The sequence below is a fragment of the Garra rufa genome, chromosome 10 (genome assembly GCF_049309525.1).
Source record: "Garra rufa chromosome 10, GarRuf1.0, whole genome shotgun sequence".
NCBI lineage: Eukaryota > Metazoa > Chordata > Actinopteri > Cypriniformes > Cyprinidae > Garra > Garra rufa.
In genome coordinates this window covers 2,783,491-2,807,769 of record NC_133370.1, presented here as the reverse complement: position 1 = coordinate 2,807,769, position 24,279 = coordinate 2,783,491, and the positions used below count along the sequence as shown (strand labels likewise).

Here is a 24,279-nt window from a genome sequence, read left to right as displayed (position 1 = left end):
AAAAATACCAAAAAATTTAAATGGAAAATATTAAAATATTTGCAAAAAACATAAGTGCATATCAATGATACTAAAATAACCCGGGTGTACTGAATGATTTGAAGCCTCACCTAAAAATGTATGCACATTAATTCAAGAGTTTTTACTGAAGATAAAAACATATGTGACCATGGACCTTAAAACTAGTTTTAAGTAGCACAGGTATATTTATAGCAATAGCAAAAAATACATTGCATGGGTCAAAATGATCAATTTTTATTTTATATCAAAAATCATTAGGATATTAAGTAAAGATCACTTCCATGAAGATATTTTGTAAAATTCTTACCGTAAATTTATCAAAATTTCATTTTGGATTAGTAATATGCATTACTAAGAACTTTTAAAACAACTTTAAAAGAGATTTACTCAGTATTTTTATTTTTTTCGCACCCTCAGATTCCAGAATTTCAAATATTGCCCTATCCTAACAAACCCTTCATTAATGTTAAGTTTATTTATTCAGCTTTCAGACGATGTACAAATTTCAATTTCAACTCTTATGACTGGTTTTGGGGTCCAAGGTCACCTATATAGAAATCAGAGGAATGTAAATCTACATTAATAATAATAATAATGGTAAACTCACGCATTAGGTGATCATAAAGTGTAAAACACCTCAAACTTATTTTCTTCTATTTATTTATTAACAAGCATCACCAGTGACCCGCAGTTAAGCGGATAACATGGAGATCACAAAAAAAATTTAAAAACCAAGTTCAGGTCCACAATGATGTTCTTAATGACTCAGTTGGAAATCAATTCAGTGGAAACAAACGATGAAGGTTTTACAGCTTTATAATCATTTGATTTTGATGAGGAGACTTTACTCTGTTCATGAGTGTAATCCACACTGAAAAATAACCAGGAGGGAAAAAATGGATTGAACACTCCAAAAAATAAATATCACATTGTTCTTTAGCAGTGATGAACACAAAGAGGGTGATTCACACGGTGAATTGATGTCTCCATCTCCAACAGTGACAAACATCTCCATCTTCAATCCTTCCGAAGCAAACCTGACCTACAACATGAACAAGCAGTCAAATAGAAAGTCACTTTGCTTTGTTCAGACAAGCAGTAAAAAAAGAACTTTTTTGGAGCAAAAAATGACTCAGATACATTTATTTTATTTTGACTGAACAGTTAAACTGATTTTCATATCATACTATGCAAAATAAGTCTTGAGTCAAACTGATCTTGAAGTCTAGAAAAGTTAATGAAGAGATAAACACAACAAACCTCCATCTACTCGTCCTTCGTGAACTTTCCACTGATGTAGGGAACGTAGTCCAAGATGAGCCTCCAGTCTGTGAAGTGAACGAGAGCAACACCTCCAACTCCACCCCAGACCGCGAGCGTGGGAACCCTGGAGAACATGGGAGTCTTGAGCAAATGATGAAGATGTTGGATCGAAATTGATACACAGAGGCCTCTAAATGATAAGAACTATTCCACACAATCTTCTACATTCCTTCAGTCGTCTGATTGATTTGATCATCAAGTCAAAGGTCTTTTAGTGGAGTTGAACAAGCGTCTTTTTGCTGTCAAATCTTGACTGGTTTTTATCAAGTAAATGTCAGAATAACCTGAGTAATATTTACAGATGAACACTTACTGGACTAAAGCAGCTTGGCTTTACTTGCTTCTTAATAAATCATTTTGTAGAAAAATCAATGAGTCAAAACTGATCATCAGGATCTTTTGAGGAGCATTTATTTATTCTTCTCTCAATCGCTGCATTACATGTTTGGATCATTTCAATCTCATCTTACTAAGACATATTTTTTGGAGATATAGAGCGGTCACTGATATTTAAATCAGTATCTGCTGTACTGTTATAAAGATCTTATTGATTTACATTACAAGCAGCAGCAGCAGAATTTCATTAAATAAATATTAGAATCATCACGTTGTTTTAATTTATTTATTTATGTTCCATTTTTTTAACTTATTAATATATATACACACATGCATACATATGTGACCCTGGACCACAAAACCAGTCTTAAGTATTGATTTTTCTTTTATGTAAAAAATTGTTAGGATATTAAGTAAAGATCATGTTCCGTGAAGATAGTTTGTAAAATTCCTACTATAAATATATCAAAATGTAATTTTTGATTAGTAATATGCATTGTTAAGAACTTAATTAGAACAACTTTAAAGGGGATTTTCTCAGTATTTTGATTTTTTTGCACCGTCAGATTGCAGATTTTCAAATAGATGTATCTCAGCCAAATATTGTCCTATCCTAACAAACCATACATCAAAAGATTATTTATTGAGCTTTCATATGATGTATACATCTCAGTTTTGTAAAATTTAACCTTATGACTGGTTTTGTGGTCCAGGGTCACATTTATATATAGAGAGAGAGAGATTTTTTTTTCTTATTAATATTATATTTTTATTATGATCAATATTATGAAAATGTGTATATATTTATTTTTACTCTCTCTCTCTCTCCCTTTCTATCTTTAATTTTCAAAATTAAGTTACTTAATTTTTTTCTTTTTTCTTTCTCTCTCCTACCTTTAGCTCTATAAACGTTCTGCCTCTACGAAGAGGCTGTTCTACTATATTAGGAAATGTATAATGGAGAGATACACATACTCCACACAACTGTTGCACACATACACCTCACATAAATGCATGTACATATAACTGTGTTCTACATGTTTTGTTTTTATGGTATAACCCAAGTATGTTTTGTTTTCTGTACTGCTTTAAAAATTAAAAAAAGAAAAAAAGGATGGAAAATTGAAAAAAAAAAATAGAATCTGCACAAATTACATTTTTGCTCAGTTGAGTCTCTGAATAAAACTGGGCTGTTTTTCCTTCATATTCTCACTATATCAGACTATAGGAGACATAAAAAAGACATTTTACTTTTTTAAAATATTTTGTCTAAAGATTTAATAAACTTTTTCATTTCGAAAAACATAGTTTCATTTCGGACTATGATTTGATATGTCAGGCTTTACAAGGTTAAAGGCACATGTTTATTGTAATACTATTAAGGCATCAACAAGATTATCAAAATAGAATCATAAGGCAATTTACGTGTTCAATTTTTGGTCTTTTATAAAATTCTCCTAAACTTCCAAACTACAAATCTTGACCATTTTGTTAATAAAAAAAGCAAAAGAAGGTTAAGACAAGAACACAGAGGTTTAATAAAGATACTATAAATAATAATATAAACCAAAATATTAGGTTTTTTTTTCAAAACAAAGGGAGTTTTTTTTCCCTTTGTCTTGACGAAACGTAATGTTCTTGTTTATATTTGACAATATTATTATATTATTCCGAAGGTCAAACAGGCTGTAAAATAATCCTAAAGATATTCTTGATTTTTTTAAATCTTACTGAACAATGTAAGAAGCAGTTTGTCACAACTTTACAGTTTTTTCTCGTTTGTATTGATGACTATTTTGTACAATAAAGCAGTCTGAACACTGATAAGAAAACACAAACAGCTGCCGCATTCATAAACACATACCACACCATTTAATAAATATTTTTTGCACTTTAAGTGACATAAAGAGTCGAAAGAACACAACAGTTAAGTCCATCAGCGTGTGTTATCGTGACCTGAGTTCATTAGCTTTAGCAAGCTACAGTCAGGTCGCCACAAGGACAACACTATTAATAAAAACCAACACATCAATTTCACAAAACGACAGGGTCATCCTGTTGTACGGTGTTTTGTCGTGTACTTACCATGTTTTCGCGACAGACACGTATTTCTGTCCGATTATTTTGCCCAACATGATTAGACGTGTGTGAGGAGCAGGACGGCTAAAGCAAACGCACAGAAAACTGCGGATGAAGCGTCATCAACTGAGCGACAATACGCGGAAGTTCGTTATTGAAGGGCTGCTACAAAGTAAAAGTCTCTAAATAAAAAGTACGATAAATTAATTCATTTAAATTGCATTTATTTTTATATTATATTATTTATTTTTTTTAAACATTTTTTTATTTCTGTCTTAAAAATTGAAAGAAGTCACCAAGAAGATGCATATGAACATTATGAATGTTATTTTAAAAACGGAATTTGTGAAACGAAAGAGAATAAAAGTAGTTTGATATCCAGCAGGAGGCGCACTGAAACAGCTCGTATGTGAACGATTACAATTTATTTTCTTTCTATCTATCCATCTATCTATCTGTAATTAAATAATGCCACATTCTAACAGTGGTTCTCCAGTGTTGGGGAAAGTTACTTTTAAAAGTAATGCGTTACAATATTCCGTTACTCCCTAAAAAGTAACCTTACTTAGTTACTTTTTATGGAAGGTAGTGCATTGCTTTAATTCCTCGTAAAAAAAATCATGTTAGCTGGGCTTGCTTGTTTAATTTTGGGCAAATGTACAAGCCCTTTCAGACCTTTTTCAAAGCCAAATGAATAAGTTTAAGGAAATGTAAATTGATGTCTGTACAGTAGAGGGCGCAGCTCAAACAAACCTTTATAATGTGCCGCCATTCTGGGAGTGAGATGAGTAAATGCATGTTGACATTTAGTCTAGAAACACAGTAAATTAGAAAGTAAAGCCTTACTTTACAAGTAACTTGAAAAAAAAAAAGTAATCGGATTCCATAACTCGCGTTACCTCCAACACTGGTATTCTCTAATAATACATGTAGGTCCTGAATTTTTTTTGTCATATTTACTCTTTCTGATTTCTTGCATATATTGTGTTTTGTGTAAGTCTCTGAACAGCATTAACCCCAAAAAGCCTAAAATATGAAACAAGAGTCCATCTATTGAACTTTTGGAAAATTTTGAAAAATAGCCCAGTAGTGTAAAAATGTTAATAAATTGTTAAATTGTTACATTTTTTTAATTGAACTGATTAGATATTATTTTTGATTAATATACAAAGAATTTAGGAAAAAAAAAAAAAAACTACATACAACCTTGTAACAAAATTGTACAAAATTGTTCTATTAAGTAGACATGCTTTTTGATTAATATTTATCTGATTAAACTGAATCTTTAAAATCCAGAAAAAAAATTAAATAGATTTAATAGGACAATAAAATGTAGTTTTAGTTAAACTATTATTGAAATTTTGTTAAATTAGACATATTTAAAAAAAGGATATAGAATCCAGAATTACAGCAGAAAAATGGAATTTGGGCAAAAAATAAGACGCATTTTATAAGGCCCTAAAACATATTTTTTGTTAAACTGTTGTTAAGTTATGCAAGTTTCATTATTTCAATTATTAAAAATGCCTTTTAACTGAATTTCTGGATAACTTTTTGAAAATAACATTTTTTAAATTTAACTGATTAGACATTATTTTTGATTAATAAACAAAGAAAAATAAAACTGAATTTTGGCCAAAAAAACAAAAAAAAAAAACAAAAATTACATACAGCCTTAAACTGTGATTTTTTTTATACCTTTTAAAATGGTTGCTTTATTAATTAGACATGCTTTTTGATTATTAAAATAATCTGATTAAACTGAATCATTAAAATCCAGTGGAAAAAATACAACCGAAAAACAGAATTTGGAAAAAAATTATATAACAATGATTTCATAGGGCAATAAAATATAACTTTAGTTAAACTTCTATTGAAATTTTGTTAAATTAAACATACTTAAAAAAGGAAATAGAATTCAGAATTTAATTTGGGGAAAAAATAAGAGGCATTTTATAAGGCCCTAAATTTTATTTTTTTTGTTAAACTGTTGTTAAATTATGCAAGTTTCATGATTTCAATGATTAGAAATGTTTTTTAACTGAACTTCTGGACCATTTATAAAAACAAAATGTTTTAAATTCAACTGATTGGTCATTGTTTTTGATTAATAAACAAAGAATTCTGGCCAAAAAAAAAAAAAAGCAGCCAACAACATATGGCCAAAAAACCATTACATACATAAACTGTAACTTCTAAAAAATTGTTATATTAATTAGACATGCTTTTTGATTAATAAAATAATTATCTGATTAAACTGAATCATTAAAATCACAAGAAAAAAAAAAAACAGAATTTGAGAAAAAAAATTAAATAGATTTAATAGGACAATAAAATGTAGTTTTAGGTAAACTTTTAGTTCCATGATTTCAATTCACTAGCAATACTTTTTAACTGAACTTCTGGACCATTTTTAAAAATAAAATGTTTTAAATTCAACTGATTAGACATTATTTTTGATTAATAAACAAAGAATTTGGGGGGGAAAAACGAAAACAAAAAAGAATTACATACAGCCATAAACTGTCATTTTTACAACTTTTTTTTTTTTTTTTTTTTTACAAAAATTGTTGTTATATTAATTAGACATGCTTTCTGAATAATAAAATAAATTTGGAGTTTAATAATTAAATGAATCATTAAACTCCAGAAAGAAAATACAACTGACAAAAAAAAACTGAATTTGGAAAAAAGAATTAAATAGATTTCACAGGGCAATAAAATGTAGTTTTAGTTAAACTTTTATTACATTTGTTAAACTTTCTAAAAAAAAAAAAAGAAAAGAAAGGAAATAGAATCCAGAATCTTTATAACAGTATAGCAGACACTCATATAAAATGTAAAAACTCTACATATCTCTAATAATTTGTTTTAGTAAGACAAGATTGAAATAACCCAAACATAAAATGCAATGCAATCCAATGCAAAAAACAAACATTCCTCAAAAGATGAGACGTTTCGAAGGCTTGTAAAGATGATTCCTCCACTAAGGAAACAAACATTCCTCCAAAGATCCCTGTGATCAGATCTGAGACTAAAAATAGGTGTACGAACAGAATGGACACAAACAGATGCATGTTTACAAAGAAAGTACTTTATTTGCTCAGAGGAGCAAGAATTCACTTAACATACATCTGGAATTCTCACGTCCCTCTTGATGTGAATTTATAAAATATTCTCAAGTCGATGCCACAAGACGTGACGTCTGAATAAAAACCTGACTGACTCCAGGATAAAACTGAACAAAACGATGCAGGCACTAGTACAGAATCACTCCCCGCCGCCGGAGAATGAGGAAGGCCACTCTCTCTCTCCTTTAAGAGTTTACATTTTTGCAATACATAAACAAGAAGAATTCATATAATCGTCCTTTAGTCGCAAAAGACGATGTTAGTACTAACGAAGAAAAGAAAAGGATCTCTAGAGATAAACTCAGCACTGTGTTTCCTTTCAATTTGGATCCAAAACATCTACCGATCAACATTTTTGCTAAATTTTGGGCACAGTGATTATTCACCTTATCAACAATAAGGAACATTTCTGTGTGGTTAAACGCAAAATTGGCATCTCTAAGCGACAAATTAATTCCCAAGCTCTGGCGTAAGAAAAATCGCAACAGAAATACGAAACACAATTTGTTCCTGGCGTACTTCAGCACTAGTTTTGCCATTTATCTAACATTTAAAATCAACACAGATAATAACAAAAACAAGTAAACACAAACAATTAACACAACTTTATAAAAGAAGTAAAAAAACAACTCCGGGTCGCCTTGGTAAGACCCTTGCCATCTATTTTTTTTTTCCTCTACTTTGTGTAGAAATATTGACAAGAAGTGGCAGCAAATTCGTTCAGTTGATCAAATGCACGACTTTAGCCATCAAATCTGAGTCGAGTAGTCAGATTTCCTCTAAAAAACCAAACGGACGTCACATCCGGAGCAAATGGAGAGATGGAGTCAGAAACGTGTGGTAATACATGGCTGAAATGCTCAGACTCGGTCACACATGTGCATAAAGAGACGCTTCCCGGGGGTTTTCTCTGCGGTTCATACGCGTGGTTCGGTTTACCATCATATCAAATGAGTTACTCGGAAATGAGAGACAAAAAAAAAAAAAAAAAGCAAGAGAAATTTTATCCAGCGTTTTCCAATACTTAAGAAATCCACAATGAAAAACACAAGCTCTGGTACTTTGGTGAATGATGGCAGATATTACAAGTGAATCCCACAAAAACACAGACAGATATTTCACTCCGAAAAAATAAAATCAATAAAAAAAACTAAGCTTTTTCATTTTGCATGCCTGAAATGGGCTTAATTTTGTTGAAAAAATATTTCCTTTTTTTGGATGATGGCAAAAATTAAAGTGAAAAACAAAAACATTATAAAAAAAAAATATTCAGGTCAATTTTATTTTATTTTATTGCATACTGACTTTTCCATTTTTTTTTCATTAACTTAATGTGCCCAAGTGTTTATTTTTGTCATTCTTACATATTTTTTAAATGTAATACAGTAAAAACACTGTAATACAATTAATTAAATTTAAATCAGTGTCAAGAACACAAGAAATAAACACTAAACACATTTACATTAATTATTTTTTGTTTTGCATGCCCGAAACAGGCTTAATTTTCTTGAAAAAACTAAATTATGGCAGAAATTAAAGGGAAAAACAAAAACATGTTCAGAAATTTCACCCCTATGCATTATTTTTCACTAACTTAATGCGTCCAAGTGTTTATTTTTCTAAATGTAATACAGTAAAAACACTGTAATACAATTACGTAAATTTAAATCAGTGTAAAAAACACAAAATATAAACACTAAACTACATTATTGTTTTTTGTTTTGAAAAAACATTAGGAAAAATTCTAATGTTTTGTAAAACAGGCTTAATTTTCTTTAAAAAAATATTTCCCTTTTTTTGTATGACAGCAGAAATTAGAGTGAAAAACAAAAACATGTTCAAATATTTCACCCCCATAAAAAAAAAAAAAAAAAAAAAAAAAATCCTAATGTTTTGTAAAACAGGCTTAATTTTCTAAAAATTTCCATTTTTTTTGGATGGCAGAAATTGAAGTGAAAAAAAAAAAAAGTTCAGAAATAAAATAAAGCCAATTTTTAGGATCATTATGACTTATTTTTGTATTCTTACATCCTTACATATGTAATGTAATAATTTAAATCAGCATAAAGGACATGCAAGAAACACTCAATTATGTATTTCTTTTTTTAAATGCCCGAAACAGGCTTAATTTACTTTTAAAAAAAATATTTCCATTTTTTTGGATGATGGCAGAAATTAAAGTGAAAACCAAAAACATGTTCAGATATTTCACCCATGAAATAAAATAAATTTACCTGAAGAAAATAATGCCTTTTTAGGGATCATTATGACTTATGTTTGTATTCTTATATCCTTACATATGTAATGTAACACAGTAAAAAACAAAAAACAAATTGTAATTTAAAGATAAATTAATGCATAAAGGACATGCAATAAACAATTAAGCATTTTTTTTTTTACCTTAGAGTACTTTTTTGAATTATAACAAGGAGAAAAATCTTAATGTTCCATAAAACAGGCTTAATTTTCCTTATAAAAATGTTTTTTCGAAGTGAAATGTCCGTTTTTGTGGGATTCACGCATTAGTGGCGATCCCCAAACAGAACCATAAACATTGCGTATCAAAACTGCACATTTCTTTCTACATCATAAACACAAAACGGTACAAAAGAAAGTCAAACTCGAATACATGGACTAGAAAAAAAGGAATCTGTTCCCGCAGCGGAGCTTGAGCTCATGGGTGGTGTGTGTCTGTGTGCTATATAACAGCACACTGTAAATCCAACAGCACACCATCAAACAGCAGGACGGTCCGGGCCCGCAGACGCTGTTTCTCACGGGTGATTTCCACCGATGGTCCACGATCGCGTGTGTTGGTGAGGACATACTGTGTTTCGGAGCCGGACGAGCGGCTCGGGAAGTTACGGTGTGTATGCGAGTCTTCAACACATCTGTTTATAATATATAAATCACGAATGTGTGTAATGTGTGTGGACTCTGGAACAAGAACGGGAAGATAAGGCCACGTCGACGGAGAGCTTCCTTACGGCAGGATCTGTCGGGAAAAACGGAAACGGCATTAGAAGCTCATCTGAATGCATTAGTTTTCATTTTGGCTGTTTTTCATTCATACAGAGTAAAAGCAGATTCACACTGGAACTTAAATCTAGTGGAGTTCACTTCACCAGCATTAAACTATCAACAGAAACAGACACTTCACCACAACCCTTCAAAATAAAAGTTTGGTTTCACTTGAAATTATTAGAAATATTTCTACTTTACAGTAGAATGCATTTCCCAAAGTAATAGCAATATCAATAATAATAATAATTTTATTAAAACTCTTTAATTTAACAGCACTTTGTTTGCCAAAAAAAAAAAAGAAAACATTTTTACATTAAAAAAAATGTATTCAACTGTTTAAGTTTTATGCATTCATTTGTTTACCAGTTATTATTCATTTATTTGTATTAAAACATAAATCCAAAAATTAAATAATAAAATAGTAAAAAAAAAAAAAATTGTTTTTTTTAAAATATTAAATATTTCATAGGGGCCTAATAATGCTAGATGTTGATAAATTACTAAATTGTTAAAGTTTTCTGAATTCAACTGATTAGACATTTTTTTTTTGATTAATAAACAAAAAATTTGAGAAAAATAAAACTAAAGTTTAGGGAAAAAAATAAATAATATAAAATAATACAGCAACAACATATGACCAAAAAAAAAAAAAAAATCAAACTTCAAAATGTACTTTCTGTTAATAATCGGTTGCTAAATTATGTTAGGTTTCATGATTTTAATGAATTAAGACATGCCTTTTGATTAAGAAGTTTTAAAGGAGAACTCCGGTGTGATATTGACCTAAAGTGTATTGAATCATGATACCGAGTGTGAACGTACCTTGCATATTTCATCTCGGTTTGTGTCCAGCTGTCCGAAATCTGGGGTCAGTTAGCCGATGCTCACAACAGGCTGTCTATGAGAGTGAATAGGGCATCGGAAAAGCCATGTAAATAAATCACTGTTTTACGCCATTTACGAGGCACAAAGTAGCTCCGCACTTCATCGGTAGACTTCCAAGGGCCCTGACATTTAAAACGAGACATTGAGAACTCAGAAAAAGCACCGGTAGTTTATTTACAAGAAGATTTATACAGACATCTTCCACCAGGAACAGAGCGGTGGCCGCCATCTTAAATGTAGTCACGATAAGTCGAGTGTCGAGCACGAAGGAAACTACAACCTGATACGTTGATAACCTGATAAATTCATTGGTGCTCGACACTCGATTTATCGTGACTAAGTTCAGGATGGCGGCGACCGGATTTTCTTTCCCAGGTACTGTCTGTATAAATCTTCTTGTAAATAAACTACCGGTGCTTTTTCTGAGTTCTCAATGTCTCGTTTTAAATGTCAGGGCCCTTGGAAGTCTACCGATGAAGTGCGGAGCTACTTTGTGCCTCGTAAATGGCGTAAAACAGTGATTTATTTACATGGCTTTTCCGATGCCCTATTCACTCTCATAGACAGCCTGTTGTGAGCATCGGCTAACTGACCCCAGATTTCGGACAGCTGGACACAAACCGAGATGAAATATGCAAGGTACGTTCACACTCGGTATCATGATTCAATACACTTTAGGTCAATATCACACCGGAGTTCTCCTTTAATTCAACCATGAAAATGGAATCCGGGAAAAAAAAAAAACAGAAAAAAAAAAAAAATAAAGAATTTCAGGGGAAAAATGTGTAATTTTGGTAAGGAACCTGTTGTTAAATTATGAAAGTTTAATGATTTTAATTAATTAGACATGCATTTTGACTTATAAAATTTAATTCAATCATGAAAATGGAATCTAAAAAAAACAAAAACGGAACAAAAACAAGAACAGAAAAAATATGGAATTCAGAATGATAAAAAAAAAAAGTAATAATTTTTACCTAAATTAGGGAAAAAGTAACAACAAAAACACTTTACAGGCTCTTAAAAGTAATTAATGTAGTTTTAGTAAGTTTCATAATTTATTAGACAAGCTTTTTGACAACTAAAATTTAATTTAACCAATAAAATGGAATACAGAAAAATTTCAACGAAACAATGGAATCCCAAAATAAGACAAAAATAAAATGAAATTTGGGAAATAAAACAAAACTGATTTCATAGGATTCTGCTCTAAATATGTAAAAACCTCTAGGTTTGACTCACAAGGAATACATAAACTAATTAAATTTATACTTTTAATGCAATGCAACTCACTCTGGATAAATGCATCTGCCAAATGCACGAATATAACATGAATATTCAATTGCATCATCATAATCACACATGTAAAGCTCACCTGAATGTTACATATGGCCGTGTCCATCCCCACCCAGACCGGACAGCATCTGCGGGTCTCCTGTGACCTTCTCCTCCTCTCTCCTCTTCAGACACGCGGCCTTCGGGTTCAGATTACGCTCTGAATGAAACAGCAATTGACATTAGATATTAAAGTCTGTGAGCGATTCCTGTCAGATTACATTCTGATAAAGCAGCTTCTCAAACATTCACACTTATATAATGATGGAAGAGCAGGTGAGAGGAAGAAAGCACGTGATTTACTCCAGAAATGGTATTATAAAATATTTAGAATTGATCAGGAAAACACATTTAGTTGTCATGAAATGCTACAAATCGTAATGGCTCATTAATAAAAACAACAGTATCTTAGTATTACAATGCCTAAACGCCTAATCACTCCTGGATATACAATGTCGCTCAAAAGTTCGGGATGAGTACGATTTTTAATGTTTTTTTTTTTAAAGCTCATTAATGTTCTGTTTATTTGATTATAAATTAAGAGAAAAAAAGTAAAATTATTTAATACTATTGCAATTCAAAATAACAGTTTTTTATGTTAATATACTTAAAAATATAATTTATTCCTGTGTTGCAAAGCTGAATTTTTGAACTTCAGTCTTCAGTGTCACATGATCCTTCAGAAATCATTCTGACATACTAATATATTTTTTCTCAAAATTGTGAGATATAAACTCGCAATTGCAAGTTTTAAAGTCAAAACTGCGAGATATAAAAATTTGTGAGAATTGTGAGTTTGTATCATGCATTTCTGAGAAAAAAATTCAGAATTGAACGCTAAAAACTCGCAATTGCAAGCTATAAAGTCAGAACTGCAAGATATAAATCGCACAATTCTGAGAAATTAAGTCAGAATTGTGTGATTATAAACTTAAGTGAGATGTTGAGATATATAAACAATTCTGTGAACATCAAATATTTTTTCTCTTCAGAAATGGACTTGTTTCTCACAATTGCGAGTTTATATCCCACAATTCTGAGAAAAAAGTCAGAATTGCGATATACAAACTTGCAATTGCGGGAAAAGTCAAAATTGCGAAATACAAACTAGTTTATATCTCGCAATTCTGACTTTATATCTAGCAACTGAGAGTTTACATCTCAGTTCTGAGAAAAAAAGTCAGAATTGCGAGATTTAAACTCGCAATTGCGAGAAAAAGTCAGAATCGCATGATATAAAACTCGCAATTGCGAGCTATAGTCAGAACTGCGAGATATAACGGCGCAATTCTGAGAAATTAAGTCAGAATTGTGTGATTATAAACTTAAGTGAGATGTTGACATATATAAACTCACAATTCAAGAAATGGACTTCATACCTCGTAATTGCGAGTTTATATCTCACAATTCAAAGAAAAAAAGTCAGAATTGTGATATACAAACTTGCAACTTCAAGGAAAAAGTCAAAATTGCAAAATACTAACTAGTTTATATCTCGCAATTCTGACTTTATATCTAGCAATTGTGAGTTCATATCTCAGTTCGGAGAAAAACAGTCAGAATTGCGAGATGTAAACTCGCAATTGCGAGAAAAAAAAACTCAGAATTGTGAGTTTGTATCATCATGCATTTCTGAGAAAAAAGTCATAATTGCATGAAATAAACTTGCAATTGCGAGCTGTCGTCAGAACTGCGAGATATAACTGCGCAATTCTGAGAAATTAAGTCAGAATTGTGTGATAAACTAGCAATTGTGTGTACATGTTTTTTCTCCTCAGAAATGGACTTTATAACTTGTAATTGAGAGTTTCTATCTCACAATTCTAAGAAAAAAGTCCGAACTGCCATATACAAACTTGCAATTACGAGAATAAAAGTCAGAATTGCGAGAAAAAGTGTCAAAATTCTGATTTTATATCTAGCAATTCTGACTTTATAACTCATAATTGTGAGATCTCAGTTCTGAGAAAAAAAACGTGCTTCCATAGAAAAGTCTCCTTAAAAGGAATTAAAAATCGTACTGATCCCAAACCTTTGAGTGGCAGTGTATACCATGGTAATACCATGCTTTTTTTTGGGGGGGGGGGGGGTGAAATATAATTTAGACATGTTTTTTGTCAGATTAATCCAATTATGAATCAACTGAAATTGTAACTTTTAAACCGAGGATTGCTAAGAAAGATTTTTAACATCACTACTTGTGCAAATCACGTTAAACAAAGCAGAATGTGCAGAGAAAGATGCTAAAGGTCAGGGACACACAGGTTAGCATCACACAAGCACACGGCGGCGGTCAAAGCGAGGAAAGAGACGCGTAGCTCTCAGCAGCAGCAGCGGCGGTGCGTGTGTCTGGTGTTTCTCGGCAGGACGGTGGCGGTTCAGAGGGATTCGTCCTACCTCGCACCTGTCTCTCCAGGCCCAGGATGACCTGCACGGCCTGCTGGAGGATGATGAGTTTAGTCTGAGCCTTGTCGCTCTTCAGGTGCAGCTGACACATGCGGCCGAGCTCCCTGAAGGCTTCGTTAATGTCCCGCACGCGCACCCGCTCCCGAGCGTTATTGGCCATGCGCCGCTCGCGCTCACGCTGCTCCTTCTCCTCCACCGTCAGACACTCCTCCGACAGGCTGCTGCCAGGGGCGACCAGGCGCTCGTTAGTCACCTCGTTAAGTCCATTCTAATACTAAATTAACTCTTTCAGCTTCATTAAGTCAGAAAAACCTTACTACTGAACTACTGCTGAAGAACGTTAATTGCAATTCATTCTACACGGGTCTTTAGTGAATATACATTTGATAAATTATTGACTTATATAATTATATACATATGTAAAATTAAAATTAAAATTATAATTATTAACATTACTTTGACATACTTTTTAAATGTTATATATAAATATATATGCTTATGTATATTCTTATTTATTTTTATAATAGTTTTGGAACGTTTTGAAAAAAAAACAACAACAATCAAATATATATTCACTACATATAACCCTGTATATTCATTACAAAATGAGTTATATTCATTATTTAGATTATAAACATTCATTATAATCTTTTTCTATATTTCTGTATATATTCACTAAAGAAAATTACCACCATTTTAAAATGGCCTAAAAATTCTGTTCAACATTAAACAGATATTTAAGAGGATTTGAAAAGCAGAAGCAAATGCTGAATTTTAAACTCCAGACTGGAAGTGAACCAATTAAAACTCTGATTGCCGTTATACGAAGGTTGCAGAGAGGGATCCGGTGGCTGCGCGGAGAAGAGAGCGGGATATAACCGACCCGGAGCATCTTTCTTTAATTGTGAGCGGACACGCAATTTCGAAGAAAAAACAGCCGGAGGCTACGCATTACAGTGTCAGTGGCTTTCAGGAGGCCTGTGGGATCTGCTGCGGAGCGAAAGAGCGCAAGACGAGAGGACAGCAAGATGAGAGAGATGCACCGTCTGCCAAGAACCGAACAGAAACACACACTGCCACTGAGAGAGCCAGACAGAAGACAGGATGAGGTGAATGCGACTGTCTCATCGTAAACGCATCCCGCTGCTGAGATGCATTTATACAGCATGAGACACAAAACCACTGCGGCCATCTGCAAAGAAAAGGGCTGAAGAACAGATGGAGAGATGGTAAAAAGAAAAACAACCTGGCAAACAGAGGGTTAAACATGACATGCAAGCATTAATCAGACCGTCACAATCCGAAGCGAGTAAAACGTTAAGGAGGAAACATAAAAGAACGGGTCCGTCTCTTCTAATCTGCGGGGTTAATGTCTGCGGAAAAAGCTTTTCACAGCGGATCTGAAGGGGTTACAGACACCCAACAGTCAAATTGGGGGGAGGGAAAGAAAATATAAGATGTATAAAGACAGATTTAAAAGGATTGAACAATTGGGGAAAGACAAACAGAAGCTTTGAAATTATCTCCACTGTGGAAATCAGGATGGTTGCATGCATTATGCATAAATGGCTGCATTCATGCTAGTCTTGAAGGAATGATCCAAATGCCATCATTTAGTCAATCCGCATGTCATTTTGTGGAAAATAATTGGGCACAGATGTTGTCAACTCCAAAAAAATGACAAAAATGCATCATGCAATGTCTTAAATAGTAGTCCATACAACTAGTGCACTATATTTCAAGTATTCTGAAGTTGTATGATCATGTTTTGTGACTGAAATTGGAACTGGAAAATAAAAACGTAACTAAAACATAAATCGTAAAGTTTTACGTCATTTGTTTCTTTAGTGTTGTGGCATGAATAAAATGTAAGAACTACAGCGGACAAAATGATTGTCTGTGAACAACTTAAATTCAGGTCTGTTTCTCAAAACATCAGAAGACTAGGAATATAGCGCACAAGTAATTTAGGCTACTTTCATGATGCTTTTTTCAGTTGTAATATCCTTTAAAACTCTTCCTAAATTAAATACCTAACAAGCTTTAATCTGAGTCTGTTAGTTGCGTGAATCTTGCAAGCAGGTGAGATAAACAGAAAACAGGAAGGGATGAGCACTAAACATGAAATGACAGACAGAAAACACATGCACAGTTACAGAAAGTGCAGACAGTCCCACAATCACCCTAAACAGACACCTGTGTGGGCTGGAGGCAGGAGGGTTACGTAACATACTACATTATGCATCTCAAAAGAATTACCACCAAGATAAATGTTAATTTTTGAGTTTAACACAGCCAGGGTAGCCAGGGCGTTAATAGGTTGTTTCTAGAATGTATTTTAAGGCAAGACAACACATGTGAACAGGTAAAACTTTTAACTAATAAACATCATCATACTTCTCCAGTGGATTGGTTACGTTAAAAATTGGTAACGTTTTTGCACTACAAGTTTTCTGAGTGTTATAGTTAAATACACAAACGAGGCATTGTCTAATTGAAGATGCACTATTTTGCAAAGATTTTTCTGAACACTGGACAAAGCCAGTATCAAATTTTTTGTTGTATTTTCTTGACATATTAGAGTTAAAGATTTTTACAGAGGGGATTTGGGATTTCTTTTTTTATCAGTTAAAAAATCCGAAAATACTGTTAACAGAAAGAAAAAAAAAATTTTAGGAATAAAATGCTACATAAATCATTGTGAATTATATACGAACAAACCCCTCAGTAAAATCTTTCAGAATATAGACAGGAATAAACCTCTAAGTTTTAGTGTTAGTAAGAGTTACTGAAGTGGAGGAAAAAGTACTAGTTTTTAAAAGATATGCATTTTCGCCATGTTTTAGGAATAAAATTCTACATACATAATTGTGAATGATATATGAACAAACCCCTCAGTAAAATCTTTTAGAATATAGAGAGGAATAAAACAATAAGTTTTGGTTTATGTAAGAGTTACTGAAGTGGAGGAAAAAACCTACTAGTTTCTAAAGACATGCATTTTAGCTATGTTTTTAGAAATAAAATGCTACATAAATCATTGTGAATTAAATTAGAACAAACCCTTCAGTAAAATCTTTCAGAATATAGAGAGGAATAAAACCCTAAGTTTTGGTGTATGTAAGAGTTACTGAAGCAAAGGAAAACCTCCTAGTTTTTAGAGATGTTAATTTTCGCCATTATTTTAGGAATAAAAAGCTACATAAATTATTGTGAATGATATATGAACAAACCCTTCAGTAAAATCCTTCAGAATATAGAGAGGAATAAAACCCTAAGTTTTGGTGTGTGCAAGTTCTGCTGAAGTGGAGAAAAAACTAATAAAGGTATGTTTTGTAATTAAAATCTACAAATGCAAATAGATAAAAGTTCAATAAAATAAACACTTAAACGTGCATTTTTGCTTGTAGTGTCTTGCCTTAAAATAATTTAACTTGTGTTGAACCTAGATGCATATGCATTTTATCCATCATGCATTTAATATCTCTAATCAATAATTCCGTCCTCCTCCCCTCGTAACCCATTCAGGTGTCCCGACCACAGACAGATCTCCGCGGTGTCTGAGATCTCGTGCCTGAGCACTGATCGGAGGTCAGCCGCACACACTGACCTCGCACTTGCTGCTCCAGGTTGAGAATAACGTTTACGGCCTGGTGCAGGACGAGCAGTTTGGTCTGAGGTTTCTCATTGTTCATGTGCAGCTGACACATGCGGCCCAGCTCTTTGAAGGCCTCGTTGATGTCGCGCACACGCAAACGCTCACGGGCGTTATTGGCCACACGCCGCTCTTTCTCCCGCTCCGCCTTCACCTCAATCGGCAAGTCCTCATCATCTTCCTCGTCTTGACTTCATGGGTTGAAGGAACAAAGTGGTGAGAGGGGTTACAGGCAAAACAATCAGGGCACACTGACAAGGAACGACGCGTACCTTACTCAATGTTTTAAACTGGACCAATCATAAAACTGCTGGAGGTAGAAACATTGAGTGTATTGAGTGTTTACTAATACAACTAAACTGGCTGTTAACAGTTTTGAATAATGAGAACTTTTTAATGCTTTAGGAATAAGTCTTTTCTGCTCACCATGGCTGCATTTATTTGAACAAAATACAGTAAATACTGTGAAATATTATTGTAATTTCAAATAGCCTTCTATGTGAATATATGTGACCCTGGAGCACAAAACCAGTCTTAAGTCGCTGGGGTATATTTGTAGCAATAGCCAAAAATACATTGCATGGGTCAAAATTTTTGATTTTTCTTTTATGCCAAAAATCATTAGGAAATTAAGTAAAGATCATGTTCCATGAAGATTTTTTGTAAAATTCCTACTATAAATATATCAAAATGTAATTTTTGATTTGTAAAATGCATTGTTAAGAACCTAATTTGGACAACTTTAAAGGTGATTTTCTCAGCATTTTGATTTTTTTGCACCCTCAGATTCCTGATTTTCAAATAGATGTATCTCGGTCAAATATTGTTCTATCCTAACAAACTATGCATCAATAGAAAGCTTATTTATTGAGCTTTCATATGATGTATAAATCTCAGTTTTGTAAAATTTTACCTTATGACTGGTTTTGTGGTCCAGGGTCACATATAGTAAAAAAATTATTTATAGCTGTGAGCAAAGCTGAATTTTCAGCATCATTACTTCAATCTTCAGTGTCACATGATCCTACAGAAATCATTCTAATATGCTGATTTGATGTTCAAGAAACCTTTGATTATTATCAATGTTGAAAACAGTTGTGCTGCTTATTTATGTAGAAATTTTGATACACTATTATTTAAAAAAAAACAGCAAGGACTCAAATTAGTCAAAACACAGTAAAGACATTTACAAAGTTACAAAAGATTCAATTACAGATAAATGCTGTTCTTTTGAACTTTCTATTCATCTGTGAATCCTAAAAAATGTATCTCAGTTTTTACACACATTCAGCAGCACAACTGTTGTCAACATTGATAATAACCAGAAATGTTTCATGAGCAGCAAATCAGCATATTAGAATGATTTCTGAAGGATCATGTGACAGTAAAGACTGAAGTAATGCTAAAAATTGCAGAAAATTTTATTACAGCAATCCTATTAGATTTTAACAGATATTCACATAGTAAACAGCTGATTTAAATTATAATAATATTTCACTCTTTTTACTGTATTTTTCTAAATTATTCCAAACTTTTCACAAGTCCTGTATATTTATTTCTCCTGGTATTAAATTAAGGTTTGTGGGGAGGCAGGTACCTTGATCGTGTGCGGCTTTTTCCATCTTTCTTCTCGTCCTCTGATTTATCTGCAATAGACAGGTTCTCATCATCTTCCTTATCTTCTCGCTTTATATCTGAACTGGAGACGTTAGAGGAACGAGGCAGAGAAAGACCTGCCAGAAAAAACAACAACATGAGATTAGCGACAGAAAATGCTGATGACACTGTGTGACAACAGCACTGTGAAAAATCATCCTGCAATTTTTAAAGGTGACGAGTTTTGGTGTTACTAAAGTAGAGAGAAAAAAAGCATTTTCGCCATGTTTTTAGGAATAAAATGGCCTTCAGTACAATCCTTCAGAAAATAGAGAGGAATCAACCCCTAAGTTTTGGTGTATGTAAGCATTACTGAAGTGGAGGAAAAAACTCCTAGTTTTTAAAGATGTTCATTTTCGCCATGTTTTTAGGAATAAAATGCTAAAAAAAAATAATTGTGAATGATATATGAACAAACCCTTCAGTAAAATCCTTTAGAAAATAGAGATGAATAAACCCCTAAGTTTTGGTGTAAGCATTACTGAAGCGGAGGAAAAAACTCCTAGTTTTTAAGGATATGCATTTTCACCATGTTTTTAGGAATAAAATGCTACAAACATCATTGTGAATGATATTTGAACAAACCCTTCAGTAAAATCCTTCAGAATATAGAGAGGAATAAAAACCTAAGTTTTGGTGTATGTAAGTGTTACTGAAGTGGAGGAAAAAAACTCCTTGTTTTTAAAGAAGTTCATTTTTGCCATGTTTTTATGAATAACATGCTACATAAATCATTGTGAATGATATATGAACAAACCCTTCTGTAAAGTCCTTCAGAATATAGAGAGGAATAAAAACCTAAGTTTTGGTGTATGTAAGTGCTGCTGAAGTGGAGAAAAAACTATTAAAGGTATGTGTTGTAATTAAAATATAAAGGTGCAAGTGTATAAAAGTTTAATAATATAAACACTTAAATGTGTATTTTAGGTCTCTGAAACATGTTATGAAAAGCTAAATGGCACAAAATCTCAAAACTAACAAGTGCAATTTTGCTTGTGGTGTATTGTCTTAAAATAATTCTGTATTAAATTAAGGTTTGTGGGGCGGCAGGTACCTCGATAGCGTGCCGCTTTTTCCAAGTTAGATTTTTAAATATTAAAATTAGACGTGTATATTGCTGCAATGTTAAGGAGAAAAGATGAACTGACAACCGAATTTAGCTGCACTGTGTACGTGGCCAGAACGGTGGCATATGCTTTTCTCAAAAGCGACTTGCATTGCATTCAAGATACGCATTTTATCGATTTCATGCATTCAATGCAAATCGAACCCATGAACTTTGCACTGAAAAACACACAATACTAAACCATTTTGCATGCTCATCTGCTAAAATACCTGCACAAAGCATATCATTTATGAATCTCAACCAATATAATGTCATAAAGAGTAGCACTGACTGGTAAAGACGTCGGACTGAGAAGTGGGTGGGGCCTGATGGGGGGCGTGGTGTCCCTGCAGCAGCACACTGGACTGTGGTAAACCTGCATCATCACTGTGATTTGACATCTATAGGAAAAAACAGGAGATGGTTAATACATGCCGATTTGACATGCTGCCATTTCATTTGACAAAACTATCATCGGATGCACACTGAAACTCAAAAGTCTTAAATATTTTTTTTCTGTGATGCAAAGCTGAATTTTCATTAGCCATTATTCCTGCCTTGGCAACAGTTTTTTTGTAACCTATGATACTTTTTTTAGGATTCTTTGATAAATAAAAAGTTAAAAAGAACAGCATTTATTAAAAATATAAATCTTATAAGTCTTTGCTATCACTTTTTGTCAATTTAAAACATCCTTGCTGAATAAAAGTAAACATTTCTTTAAAAAAAAAAAAAAAGAACAAATAAAAATGTACTGACCCCAAACTTTTGAACAGTAGTGTACATTGTTAGAAATGATTTCAATTTTAAATAAATTGTTCTTTTTAACTTTTTTTTAAATACATCAAATCCTGAAAAAAGGAACAGTTCCAAAAAAAATATTAAGCAACACATCGGTTTCCAGCACTGATAATAAATCAGCATATTAGAATGACAATAAATACTGCAGTAATGATGCTAAAAAAATTCAGCTTTGATCACAGAAATAAATCAGATTTTAGTTACAGAGTACATTTTTTAAACCGTAAATGCATGTTGAAAAGAATGGAATTGTTTAAATTTTATTTTATTTTTCAAGATTAATTAAACAGTTTTCTATATAGTTAATTAATCTTGAAAAATTAAATAAAATTTTCAACAATTCCATTACATCAAAATGTCATGTTTTGGAAAACTTTTAATAAATTGTTACATTTTATGTAAGTTTAGGTAAGTGTAAGTTTCAAGAGTTCTTCAATTAAACATGCTTTGATTACGAAAATGTAACCATTAAATGAAATTTGGGAAAAAATTAAGATATCATAGGGTTAAACGTTGGCCACGTTCACACTTACCAGACCCGGCAGACGGCTGGCGAGCCCGAAGGCCTGACTGATGGAGCCCAGAGCCGCTGCACCAGGATGAGCGCTCAGTAAACTGTGCATATCTGTTCCCACCGCATGATTCCTCAACACATGCAGCGCTTCACCCAGACGGTCATCCAGCTTATTCTGCAAAAAAAAAAAAATTACTCCAGCAGTCAGTCAAAATTTTATCAAATGCACAATTAGACAGTATGAACTGATATTGGCGATGAAGATGTTATTTCTGTGAGTCTAACAAAGGTAACAGAGGACAAAAAGTTAAAGGATTAGTTCACTTCCAGAACAAAAATGTACAGATAATGTACTCCCTTGCCATCCAAGATATTAAATGTCTTTCTTTCTTCAGTCACAAAGAAGTTAAGTTTTTTGAGGAAAACATTTCAGGATTTCTCTCCATATAGTGGACTTCTATGGTGCCCCCCGAGTTTGAACTTCCAAAATGCAGTTTAAATGCAGCTTCAAAGGGCTCTAAACGATCCCAGCCGAGGAAAAGGGTGTTATCGAGCAAAGCGATTTGTTATTTTCGAAACAAACTGACAATTTATATATTTTTTAAACCACAAATGCTCGTCTTGGCTCGTCTCTGCTATGTGCATGTGTAGTCTGTGTAATCCAAGTCTAATCTAAAGTTAGGGTATGTCGAAAAAACTCGGAAATTTTTTTTTTCGTCTTCAACTAACTGTATTGACCCAGATCACACAGACAACACATGTGCACCGCAGAGATTAGACAAGACAAGCATTTGAGGTTAAATAGTATATAAATTGTCAATTTGTTTTGAAAATAAGCAATTGTTTCGCTAGATAAGACATTTCTTCTTTGGCTGAGATTGTTTAGAGCCCTTTGAAGCTGCATTTAAACTGTATTTTGGAAGTTCAAACTCGGGGGCACCATAGAAGTCCACTATATGGAGAGAAATCCTGAAATGTTTTCCTAAAAAAAAAAAAAAAAAAAAAAAAAAAAAAAATATTTCTTTACAACTGAAGAAAGAAAGACAAGAACATCTTGCATGACAAAGGGGGTGAGTACATCATCTGTAAATATTTGTTCTGGAAGTGAACTAATCCTTTAAGTATGCCTATGTAAAATGCATTTTTATCAACTAATTAGCTATATTACTCTAAATTTATATTTCTTTCTAAATTTGCTCTATGGTGATGCAGAGGAACGTACCAGTGCCTGTAGACCGGGCTCAAAACTGGGAGATGGCGCAGGCTGAGTGGAGCCTTTGGGCCACTGAGATGCAGAAGCTGGAAACACAAACACAGATGTCAATACAGACATCAGATCAATCAGTGCTGCCAGTATCACACAGCAGATGGCACTACAGAGCCGTTTACAAAGACAAGAACCTTCAGGAAACCCACCAGCAACATTTGAAGGAGAGCCCACAGGGGTGGATGAGCTCGAGGAGAAGCTGTTGCCATTATTGTCAGAGGGATATATCTAAAAAAAGCACAAGAGACAATATTAAGTATAGGGTTGAGCATGGGGTAATATCACTAATTATATTTTATACTTTAATATATTTAAAAAAAAAAACTTGCATTTAATTTATATACAGTATATTTCCTAATATAATATAATGCAATATGTGACCTTGGAAGACAAAAGGTATATTTGTAGCAATAGTCAACAATACATTGAATGGGTCACAATTTTTGTTTTATGCCAAAAATCATTAGGATATTCAGTAAAGATCATGTTCCATTAAGATACTTTCCAAATTTCCAACCATAAATATATCAAAACTTAATTTGATTAGTAATATGCATTGCTAAGAACTTCATTTGAACAACTTTAAAGGTGATTTTCTCAATATTCAGATTTTTTTGCACCCTCAGTTTGCAGATTTTCAAATAGTTGCATCTCAGACAAATATTGTCCTATCCTAACAAACCATACATCCATGTATAAATCCGTAATATAATATAATATAATATAATATAATATAATACA

The 24,279-nt window shown here is 32.7% G+C and overlaps 2 protein-coding genes across 2 annotated transcripts in view; both read right to left on the bottom strand.

Moving 5' to 3' along the window:
• Window positions 1–819: 819 nt before the first annotated feature.
• uqcr11 (ubiquinol-cytochrome c reductase, complex III subunit XI) lies at window positions 820–3,815 on the bottom strand. Its single transcript, XM_073849695.1, has 3 exons — window positions 3,766–3,815; window positions 1,282–1,408; window positions 820–1,063 (listed from the first exon to the last, which is right to left on the bottom strand). Exons 1-2 carry the CDS (start codon window positions 3,813–3,815, stop codon window positions 1,288–1,290), a joined length of 171 nt encoding a protein of 56 aa, XP_073705796.1. The 3' UTR covers window positions 820–1,063; window positions 1,282–1,287.
• Window positions 3,816–9,422: 5,607 nt separating this feature from the next.
• LOC141344657 (transcription factor E2-alpha-like) overlaps window positions 9,423–24,279 on the bottom strand; it is a 33,401-nt gene continuing 18,544 nt past the window's right edge. Inside the window, exons 10-17 of the mRNA XM_073849534.1 lie at window positions 23,688–23,766; window positions 23,494–23,570; window positions 22,291–22,446; window positions 21,249–21,357; window positions 19,793–19,928; window positions 14,532–14,761; window positions 12,175–12,294; window positions 9,423–9,885 (exon numbers count right to left, since the gene is read on the bottom strand). Of these exons, the coding sequence (XP_073705635.1) occupies window positions 12,182–12,294; window positions 14,532–14,761; window positions 19,793–19,928; window positions 21,249–21,357; window positions 22,291–22,446; window positions 23,494–23,570; window positions 23,688–23,766 (900 nt within the window). The 3' untranslated portion in view covers window positions 9,423–9,885; window positions 12,175–12,181. The remainder of the gene's footprint in view (window positions 9,886–12,174; window positions 12,295–14,531; window positions 14,762–19,792; window positions 19,929–21,248; window positions 21,358–22,290; window positions 22,447–23,493; window positions 23,571–23,687; window positions 23,767–24,279) is intronic.